Below are 11,583 nucleotides of genomic sequence, written 5' to 3'. Positions count from 1 at the left end.
CTTGCTTTGTGCACACTGTATTGAAACATCATATGATTATGTGTGCTGGTTTCAATGAAGTTTTTTGTACCTGGCTATCTTTGTTCTTATATATCAACTCTGTATCATAGTACTTCAGAAGCAGTCTTGCAAAAAGTGGATGACTGGGAGAAGATTTGCAGGGTAGTTCATGTAGAGGAATTATTTAGTTGTATTTTTAATTTAGCTCAACAAACCTCTTCCAAAGGACAGTTTAGTCTAGAAAACTATTTATTTTTGCTCTCCAGTTATAGTTTAATACCTTACAGTCGTGGCACAGCTCTACACTCTAAGGGTGAAGGAATATCTTCTTCAGAAGAAACTCAAAAATAGCAGTGAAATGCTGCAATACATGCCATAAACTATGCTTTCTGAATTGCCTTATGACTTTTGAATGGACTCTGCTTATGAATAGCGGTTTCAGGGCTTGAGTTTTCATTTCAAATCTTACTAAAACTGATGAGTGCTGTATCTGTGTTTGGTTTTTTGCCTTGCCTGTGAGCTCAAGTAGTCCTCTGCTGTGAGAGGAAGTAATGTTAAAGTTACATTCAGCAGCCAAATTCCCTCTTAGTTTTCCTCTATTAAGTCAGTCCATTGTTGTTTTGAATGACAGGTGCTTTGTTTTTTGAACATCTTCATAGCCTGCTTTGACAGGTCTTTTTTTTTTGTTTAGATGTGAATTCCTTTGTGTTTTCTTTGGTTTGTTTGCTTCTTTGTTTATTTTTTAATGAAATCAGATTTTCCCACAGTACTTTGTTTATCATGTCCCAAATACCAGGATGATTTTTTTTTTGCCTGCTAGGAATTGCTTTGTCCTAGGTTCTGCTACACTCTTGGATTATTTACCTGGGATTAACTGATGCACAATTTTTTGTATCTGGTGAAGTGTTTAACTATCACATGTACTAAACCCTATTTTAGAGCAGAAATATTTGTTATTAATCCTGGGTACTAGAGAGATGCTCCCCTTCTCCCCTCCTGTACCTAATTCAATCTTTTGTGTATATGGAGTGCCTTGAAAATGTTACTATATAAATACCAAACATGCCCACAGGTTTTTTGCATAATTCTGACTGATCTTTCTTGTTTCTCTTAATTAGGAAAGCCTCAATATGGAAAGAACTAACAATGAAAATCCTGATGATCCAGGTAGCATTGCAAGCTATTTCTGCTTTAAATTTTCTTGACTACATTCTAGCCAAAAGCCTAGTCTTTAACAATTGAGATGGGCTGAACTACTTGTTGTTTTTCATCTATTAAAGAATTTATGTTGCTATTGCCATTACAAGCTCTAGGGCTGTACTGTAGCTTAGTATTGTGAGCTTAGAACAGGTATTCAGAGGAAAAAGAAAATTCACTTGTTTTTCTGAAATGCTTACAAGATAAAAAGTTGTGGACAGATGCGAATGTGTCATATAGTGTGTTTGGAATACATCACATTTGCAACAGTACTTAAACTACTTATCATTGTGTTGATGTGCAGTGGTTTCACCAGAAGGAAGTGAAGGAAGAGAAGGCGATGGCCTGCGTCGCTCCTTCCGGCAGAGGAAAGCTGTTGAGCGCTACGAATCTCCCTTGGAAAGTAGGTGTGCTGGGCTACCTTGGCTGGACACCTGTGCTCACCAACCTGCTCTGTCATCCTCACTTCTCAGCTGAACTGGGGAGAGAAAATAAGATGGGAGGCAATCTGTGGGTTAAAGCAGTTCACTAAAGCAAAAGAATAAGGTTGTCCACAAACAAAGAAAAAGAAAGAGGTTTTGTTTTCTACTTCCCATCAGCAAGTGATGTCTGGCCACTTCCCAGGAAGCAGGGCTTCAGCACGTGTAGCAATTGCTCCAGAATGCAAAGATTTTAAAAAACAAATGCTCCTCCTTCCTCCTACTTCCCTTAACTTTTATAGCTAAGCTGACATCATATGGGATGGAAAATCCCTTTGATTAATTTGGGGCAACTATCCCAGCTGTGTCCCCTCCCAGGATCTTGCCAGCCTACTGCTTGGGAGTGGAATGCTGGGGAGGCAGCAGTGATGCTGTGCTATCACTGCTCAGCAGTAGCCAAAACACCAGTGTGTTACCAACACCTTTCCAGCTACCACGGCACAGCACAGCACTGTGAGAGCTGCTGGGGGGAAAATTAACTCTATCCCAGCCAGACCCAATACAGTATGTTGTACAATACTATATATTATACAGTTTCTCTTGAGAGCTAATTTCTTGTATGAAAGTGAGGGGTTGTTGATTTAGATTTCCTTTTTATTTTTAAATGAAAACACATGCACACAACTTCTCTTTATATTTCTTACTTCATTTTGCCAGTAAATTTTATTGAATGCATGTATCCTGTGTGCATTCTATTTTTTTCTTCCAATTTGGCATCCTTATTGTTGCTTTTCAGTTAAAAAAATTACCTATCTACGCTTAAAATAATAACAATTAGAGATTTAATTTACTCTTGTGGTTTTCATTTTTTCTTAAAAATCAGGCGCATGTCTTTTTATTTCTATTGTGCACTGAATAAACCACCCAACATCCCCTCCTCAAAACTTTCCCTGAACTTAGAGATGGATAATACATGTCCCATTTTCTGCCTGTGACTATCCTGGTTTCTCTCAAACTTGTTTGCAACAAATTCTAAATTCTTTGCTTTCAACAGATCTAAGAAAACGTAACCTAAGCTCGTCCAACTATACTCCACCTGTCAAAGAGAGAGATTCAAGCAAAAAACCTAAAAGGTTGGTGTATGGTTTATGATAGTTCTCCTTTATAAGACTGCTGTTGATATGTGCTGATATGTGTTGTGCTGTTCATATGACTGAATAATGCTTTCAAGGTTTTTTGGACTGGCGATAATTAGAGATTAATATAATTCCAGATTACTACTGTGGTAGTCTGAGGGTATAAGGAAAACATACACTGCAGGGGAGGCCATCCGTTTTACTAGTCCTTAGATTTTATTTGAAAATGCTGTATTTTTGGTCACTAATAAGGTGGTGATGAGAGTTGTGGCTAAGATTGTGTAACCGAAATTTCATTTTTCTGGAATGGAAGACATAATGTCCATCTGAAAATCTTAGACTTGAAGAGTGCACAAATTAAGATTTAAGACTTAACCTTGAAGGGTACAATTTATTAAAACTGAAGACAACTTACAAGGAAAGCCTGTATGGAAGTTTAAATGGATTTTTTATTCAGTCACTCAAGAGAGCTCACATTTCTTTATAAAACTATCCTTAAACAAGAAAAATGCCTAATGAAATTCTAAAATATAAGTTGCAATACTCATATTTGTAAGTGCTAAGAGTTGTTAAAATAATTAACTCAGTTTAAAGTTCTTTATTTAGTCATGGCCATTAAACATAAAACTGCTGGAATTAATAACTATTTAGGAAGTTTATGCTCATTTATAAGGTCTTTTGGATTCACTTGCTATCATTAGAAAATCAAAAATTATCTAACTGCATCATAAATTAGAAAGCCCTTTGTTCTTTCTCCTTAATTCAAATTAGGTCTCCTTCAGCCAACTCTCAGAAAGATGAGCTCCGAATAAAGGGATCTCTGAATGATCACACGAAAATGGAAGCAACTCGGAAAGGCAACTTAAATGAAGTTCACAAGGATCACTTGAAAATTGGAGCAAGCCTGGCTGGTGTGGAGCAAATGCAAATAGATGGTTCAGTAAGTATTTTTACCTCATGGTGTCAGTGGGACATTTGCAGTATTTAGGGAAGCTTCCAGTAATGGGCTCTCTGTAGCTCCTTTGACTTACAGTTTTCTCTCAAGCAATTTTCTTTGTGCTGACATCCAATTTGTGATGGAACCTTATAGATATGGCAGCTTTGTTTAACACATGTTCTGTTGACTTCATCTTTAGGCACAATTTCATGGTGTGGGTGGCCTCTCTGACCACATTTCAGCTTTAAAAGAGATGGTCATTTTGCCATTACTTTATCCTGATGTCTTTGAGATATTGAAATTTAAACCTCCAAGGTAAGAGGCACCATTTAAAACTGTAAGTCCTTAACTCAGTTATTTTCAGGAGAATATCCAGCTGAGGTATCAACATGTTTCCATGCTTCAACATTTTCAGCAGTGTTTATGATTCTTTTTAGCATAATAAAAAGTAAATTAAAAAAAGGATAGAATATAGCATATATGTGTGTTCAGAGATTTACTGTGTCAAAACTAGTCTTTAAAAGGTGGAGTTGGAGATTTTTTTTTCTTTAGAGTCTGGCATGTAAGTGGACTTGATCAGTTTGTGAGCAGGAAGACATTGTCTGGTGCTAGTTGACTGTTGTTTGTTTTGTGGGAGCCCAGTTTTGTCTTACACCAACTCTTTTTTTCCTCAGGTATTTTCAGGTATTAGTTTTACAATTGATGGGACTTGCAACTAGGACTTTGCAGTGTTTTTTTATGTTTGGGCTAAAATAAGAATCTGTCCCTATTGTCATTTTACTGCAAAGCTTCTACTGCAAATCACCTTCTCGGTGATTTCTCATGTGCAGCTCCTCACAGCACTGACTCCTTCACAGCACAGCCAACAAACTGCAGCTCCCCTCACAGCACAACCAACAAACTCTCTCCTCACCCAGCTAACCCACTCTTTTGTGGCACTCACTTCTTATTGGACATAGCTGTGGCCTGTTAAGGGCAGGCCTGTTCCTAATCTTTGGTGATTAGTACAGCTGCAACTCCTCAGGTGTGAGACTACCTCCTGCACTATTTTCTTACATTCTATCCCTCCACAAGTCCCCTTTTCTTTTAATTACAAAGTTGCAACATCTCTGGAAAGATATGTTTGAGGAAATTGATATTATAACATATTCACATCTCTCACTTAGGACTAACTGTATACAAATGTCCAGGCAACATGTCACTAGGTACACATTTCTAAGTTCCGATTTAGTTTTGCTTTTCAGTCTAGAACATCAACCTAAGGCTTTTCATAAACTAATGTTGTGTTTATTATTTTTTGCAGGGCTCTTTGCAAAAGACAGTAAACCCAGTACAATCATCTTCTGTGTCATTTCCATTTAACTTTGGAATGTGTCTCTGTGCTGACCTTGATTCATTACTCAAACTTACATTACATATTATCAGAAACTCTTATACTTACACTTCTAGAATACCGACAATATCAATAGCTGTACAACTTCATAAGGCAACTCACAAGAATAAGCTAAAGGCTATATATTAGGATAGTAACAAATCAACAGTTACATAATTTTATCAATAGCTATACAACTTGAACAACATCCTCTTCTTGGGGGTGGTATCTCATATATTGTCCACACTTCTAGGCTCCCAGGTCTGCCTGGCTATAGCTCATCTGGATTTTTAGGCTCTTAGTCTGCCTGACTCCACCTTATTTCTCTTATTTCTCTCAGGTCTGCAGTCATCTTCCTGAATCACCTTGGGATCACATTGTTTAATATTTAAGTCCTTTTCCCCAAACCACCACAGGATCACCTCCTTACTGCTCTCTCTACAGTTCTCTACCTGAATCACCACAGGATCATGTCAGAATCACATCAGGCTCACCAATTGTTGTCATCTTATTGCAAAGCTCCCATACCTTCTCGGTGATTTCTCATGTGCGGCTCCTCACAGCACTGACTTCTTCTTCACAGCACAACCAACAAATTCCAACTCTCTCCTCAACCAGCTAACCCACTCTTTTGTAGCACTCATCTTCTTATTGGACACCGCTGTGGCCTATTAAGGGCAGGCCTGTTCCTAATCTTTGGTGATTAGTACAGCTGCAACTCCTCAGGTGTGAGACTACCTCCTGCACTATTTTCTTACATTCTATCCCTCCACATGTCCCCTTCTTACACAGCTAAACGAGTTCTGTGTTACGAAATGAAATTATTGGAAATTCATTAGCTTTAGATATCCTTGGTCATGGTATATTGAAATAGGACTTTAAATTATTTCCTTCCAGGGAAATTAAAAGTAATACAAACAAAAGAAAATCTGTGTTTTGCTTCTTTATTCATTGAAATTCTTTTTGAAGCAGACTCTTCTAGTTGATGGAAATACGGAAATGCAGAATACCTTTTTATTTTTAGCCTGCTTCCTCTCCCTTATCACCAGCAAAGGGAGACCAAATCCAGTAACTCAAATCTTTTTAAGGGAGAATGAAATGCTTTGCTCTCTAATCTTGACTTCTGTGAAAACAAGAATGAATACGCAGTTTATCACTGAAAAAATGAACTGATGATTCCTAAGATAGCTCAGTCTCAGATTCTGCATTGAAATTTGCTCTGGTTTTGCTTCACTCTACTGCAACTATCTCTGTTGGTTTGCCAGAACTGGGATGCTACTATCTTTTTGTACATCTGCATTATTCTCTTTATTAATTTTGTTTCCTTTGTCTCGTAGAATTGTGTAGGAACACTTTTGACTGTTCTCACACTTCAGCTGTTACTAAAATATCCATGAAGTGTTCAGCCTAGGAGCGCAGAGTTGTGTATTTTAGGGATGGGGTTTGAAAGAAATACTTTTCCATTACATTTTTTCTTATGTGATTTTTTTAAAAAAATTCTTTCTTTTAAATTGTAGAGGCTGTTTATTCTATGGTCCACCAGGGACTGGAAAGACCCTGGTTGCTCGTGCACTTGCTAATGAATGTAGCAGAGGTGACAGGAAAGTAACCTTTTTCATGAGAAGTGCTGCCGACTGCATGAGTAAATGGGTAGGAGAATCTGAACGACAGCTGCGTTTAGTGTTTGAGCAGGTAAGGTTGCAACATGCCATGTGTTCTGTTGGAATTGTAACTAACTTTTTGTGGTCAAGAACTCACTCTATTTCATGTTTTGTAATCTTCCACTGAAATGGGATTACCAGTGTTCTCTTTCTCAGCGGAGTCTCTTGAGATGTACTGAAAAGATTAGGAAAGCAAACAAGAAAATCACCACCACCACCACCCTCAAAAAGCCCTTCACCATACACACAACTCAGTTACAAAAATGGTCTCAAGAAGCAAGAGATGGTAGCTTTAGGTGACAGGGAAACAGATGCACATGTTCATTTAAATTAGTAATGGAAGGTCACTTCCAGAAACTTTGAGCCCTGTCTGTTCTCATGGTTGCCAAATAGCAGTAAAAAATTCTGATATGATTTGTTTCCTGTCACCCAGTCTCAGTGGGTTGACAGGCTACTGTTTTTTGTTGACAAGCTGCTGTTTCACATTAGGTTAATTAACAGAGATCCCTGATAAAAAAATCTAGTTCTAGTGCCTTTCCCACCATAATGTCTTTCTTCTCTTTCAAGTAGTACTGTTTTCCTGATGTCCGCATTCCTGTGTTTTCTTTGTAGGCCTACCAGATGCGACCTTCAATTATTTTCTTTGATGAGATCGATGCTCTTGCTCCTGTACGGTCCAGCAAACAAGATCAGGTTCACAGGTAGGACATGGTTGATCTCTGTGAAAAGAAGACCACAACCTATTTATCTTGATGTGACCCCTTCATTTAACCTGAAAACTAGTAATTCAGTGTTAGTGAATTTCAGATGATTTTTAAACAATAAATGGAAACAATTCACTAAGCTTGATATCAGTACGGTCTATGTTACCTTACCTGTATTTTGCTGTATTAAAATAATTCTTTAACTGATCAGTATCTTGTCAATAAAAACCTGTTCTTTTTGAATGATCACTGGAGAAGGTTATGTGGGACTGAAGAAAATTTACTAAACCAGTGAATGAAAATTATGTTTTTCTGTTAGCTCTGTTGTGGGGACACTTCTGACACTCATGGATGGCTTAGCCAGCAGAGGAGAGGTTGTGGTAATAGGAGCGACCAATAGACTGGATTCCATAGATCCTGCCTTACGAAGACCTGGGCGCTTTGAACGAGAATTCCGCTTCAACTTGCCAAACAAAGAGGTCAGAACTTCAAGTCAGTCTGATGTGACAAAGTCCATCTTTGTACCAGCCCCCTGTAACAAGGCAGTGCAAGTCTCCATCTGTAGTGTATAGCTTGGACACAAGAGGGATATCTGGAGACTTTCCATTGTACTGTGAAGGGCAAACCTGGCACTGAATATATACAGGAATAAGATGATGTCAACAAGTAGTTGCTTCTCTCTTGGACAAAGATATGAAGTACACTGCACAGGTGCAGCACTTTGAGTTCAGTGGCAATAGCTGAGCAATGAAGAAATTTGTTTTATAGCAACAAAAATATTGGGATGGGGATGTTTGGGAGAGAGATGGTGTACAAAACTAACCCTGTTTTTGTGTTTTTTCTCTGACTATCACTGCTATTTCTTGGCAATTTTTGGAGCAAAGATAAAAGGCTAATTGGATTGAAGGCTAGTAAAAGTGCATGAAACTGCATTTAGCACAAACCTTTGTATACAGTATTTATGTGCTTTCAGGAACAAGAGACAAGGTGCCATGAAACACATCTAATACACAATTCCTTGCTGTGGAAGAATTCTAGAAGTGTGCCATAATTAATCTGTGTACCAGAAGATACTTCACTGAAAGTCTTGCTAGGATCAGAGATGATAATGGGCCATGTTTGACATTTTCTGGATGAGTGACAGTAGTCTGAGTCATAGTTTTTGTTCTTGGTAGCAACTGTAGCAACTTTAAATAGGACTGTTTTCTTTGAATCAACTGGCAGAAAAGCAAATTTGATGAACTACTGAAACCTCATGGTGAAATTTTGCTAAATTTCACTGTGAAATTTTGCTGAATTTGAGAGAATTTTCACAAAATTTCACTGTGAAATTTTGCTAAATTTGAGAGAATTTTCTTTGATGCAAAATGTCCATTTGCAGATGAGACTTTTACTACAATTTGTTCTTCCAAATCATTAGGTCTCATGCTTATAAAACTTACTTTTTATGGAAGATACACCTGCCTTTTATCTCCTACAAGAGTTTGATGTAAGAATTTAAGAATGATTAAATTTCCTGCTTGAAGAAGCAGCGAATGTATTAATAACTGACGTTTCAAATACTTAGAAGTTTAGTAGACAAGAAAAGTATTTGTACTAGTGTGAGAGGTTTGGGGGTTTTGTGTTGTGGTTGTTTTCTTAAGAGAAAACTTAAGGCAAACTAAAATGCAACTATTTTGTTTCTAGGCAAGATTAGAAATTTTCAAAATTCACACACGAGACTGGACCCTGAAGCCATCAGACAACTTACTTGAAGACCTGGCTGAGAAATGTGTTGGTGAGTTTGAAAGCAGTGTGGGTCCTTTTCCCCTGGGCAGTGTTCAACCACTCTGTCCCCAGCCTGTATCACTGCATGGGACTGTGACAGAAGTGCAGGAGCTGGCATCTGGCTTTGCTGAACCTCATACTCATTGATCCAGCCTGTCCAGATCCCCCTGCAGAGCCTTCCTGCTCTCCAGCAGATCAACACTCCCACCCAGCGTAGTGTTGTCCACAATCTTACTGAGGGTGTATTCAATCCCCTCATCCACATCATTGATAAAGACATTAAAAAGGACTGGACTCGGTATTGAGCCTTGGAGAACACCACTAGTGAACCCTCTGCCAACTGGATGTAGCATCATTCACCAACACTCCTGGCCGGGCCATCCAGGCAGTTTTTAACCTATATAACACAAATATATGTTGATGTAACATTTGGTTCTTGTTTTGTTTGTCAGGATTCTGTGGTGCTGATATTAAAGCCTTATGTGTTGAAGCTGGGCTCTGTGCTTTGCGCCGCCGCTATCCGCAGATACATGAAAGTGACAAAAGACTGAAGATAGATGCCAGATCAATTAAAGTAACTGCAAAGGATTTTGCCATGGCCATGCAGAAGATTGTTCCAGCATCACAGAGAGCTGGGGCTTCGCCTGGGAGAGCACTACCGTCTATTTCAAAGCCACTGTTAGAAAACACCCTGGAAAGAATTTTACAAGCCTTGCAGAGACCATTTCCCCATGCAAAGCTTGCACTGAAGACTCAAGGTATTACAGTAACATCTAATTGTTATACTTTGCATGTGCAGAGTGGGAGCTGTGTGTCAGTGGAGAACTGTGAGTTCTCTACTGGAGCCCTCTATTACTGACAGTAGCTCACTTCCCATCGTAATTTCAGAGATGGATCTAAGGTTTCACATATGAGGCACTTCTTTCCAAATTGTAGCATCATAGAATGATTTGCATCGGAGGGACCTTAAAAGTAATCTAGTTCCAACCCCCCTGCCTTGGACAAGGACACCTTCCACTAGACCAGGTTGCTCAGAGCTCCATCCAGCCTGGCTTTGAACACTTCCAAGAACTGGGCATCTATGACTTCTCTGGGCAACCTGTTTCAATGCCTCACCACTCTCAGAGTAAAGATTTTTTTAGGATTATCCAATCTAAACTATCTTTCAGTCTGAATCCATTTCCCCTTGTCCTCCCACCACATGCTCTTGTAAGGAGTCCTTCATCTTTCCTGTAGGTTTTCTTCAGGTACTGGAAATCCTAAAGTAGGTCAACCTGAAGCTTTGTCTTTTCCAGGTTAAACAAACCCAATTTTCCCAGCCTTTCCTCACAGGAAAGGTGCTCTATTGCTCTCATCATCTTGGCGGCCCTCCTGTGGACTCTCTCCAGCAGGTCAATGTTCTTTCTGTGCTGGGACCCCAGAGCTGATGCAGCCCAGCAGGTGGGGTCTCACCAGAGCAGAGCAGAGCAGAGCAGAGGGGCAGAATCCCCTCCCTTGGCCTGCTGCCCATACTGCTTTGGATGGAGCCAAGGACACAATTGTCTTTCTGGGGTTGCAAGAGCACATTTCTGGGTCATGTCCAGCCTCTCAGCCACCAGAAGCCCTAAGTCATTCTTGGCAGGGCTGCTCTTGATCTATTCATCCCCAGCTTGTGTTGATACTGGGAATTGGCCTGACTCAGGTGCAGCAACTTGCCCTTGGACCTGTTGAACCTCATGAGATTCCCATTGTTGCAGTTCTTGAGCTTGTCCAGGTCCCTCTGTATGGCATCCCATCCTTCAGGTGTGTGAACTGCATCACTCAGCCTAGTGTCATCTGCAAATTTACTGAGGTTACACTCAATTCCCTTATCTATGTCATTAATGAAGATATTAAATAACACTAGTCCCAGCAGGCACCCCTGAGGGACACCACTTGTCATTGATGTCAACTGGAACTCTGAGCAATTGATTGCTACCTTCTGGATGTGACCATCCAACCACTTTCTTACCCTTTTAATAGTCTACTCATCACTTATCCATCTGTCTCCAATTTAAAGAGAAGGACACTGTGGGGGATGATGTCAAAAACTTTACAGAAGTCCAGATAAATGATGTCTGTAACTCTTCCTTTGTCCACTGATATCATCAATAATTATTATGAATAGAGTAAATAAATGCTTAAATGAGGGGAGAAGGGTTTTTCTGGTATCTAACAACTACAGAAATTGTTCCTGATCATCTTCATTTTAAGGAAAAATCCTCCTAAGTGTTTGTCAATAGAGAGATAATACCTGATGCAAATCATAGGACATGGGACAGCTTTGCCTAAGCTTGTGCAAAGCCCTTAGATCTGTGGTAGGGTGTACCCTTCAGATAATAGCATTCAAATAACAAAATGCAAGAGAAATG

At 39.3% G+C, this 11,583-nt stretch overlaps 1 protein-coding gene across 1 annotated transcript in view; it reads left to right on the top strand.

The window, feature by feature from the left end:
• The first annotated feature begins 1,130 nt into the window (after positions 1–1,130).
• LOC102044904 (ATPase family AAA domain-containing protein 2-like) overlaps positions 1,131–11,583 on the top strand; it is a 17,634-nt gene continuing 7,181 nt past the window's right edge. The window contains 10 exon segments of the mRNA XM_031058500.1: positions 1,131–1,167; positions 1,502–1,600; positions 2,671–2,749; positions 3,524–3,692; positions 3,889–4,004; positions 6,579–6,753; positions 7,335–7,423; positions 7,746–7,905; positions 9,113–9,203; positions 9,646–9,951. Coding sequence (XP_030914360.1) covers positions 1,131–1,167; positions 1,502–1,600; positions 2,671–2,749; positions 3,524–3,692; positions 3,889–4,004; positions 6,579–6,753; positions 7,335–7,423; positions 7,746–7,905; positions 9,113–9,203; positions 9,646–9,951 — 1,321 coding nt within the window.

This window comes from Geospiza fortis, unplaced genomic scaffold, assembly GCF_000277835.1.
Source record: "Geospiza fortis unplaced genomic scaffold, GeoFor_1.0 scaffold7, whole genome shotgun sequence".
Taxonomy (NCBI): domain Eukaryota; kingdom Metazoa; phylum Chordata; class Aves; order Passeriformes; family Thraupidae; genus Geospiza; species Geospiza fortis.
This window is presented reverse-complemented; position numbering and strand designations above follow the sequence as displayed.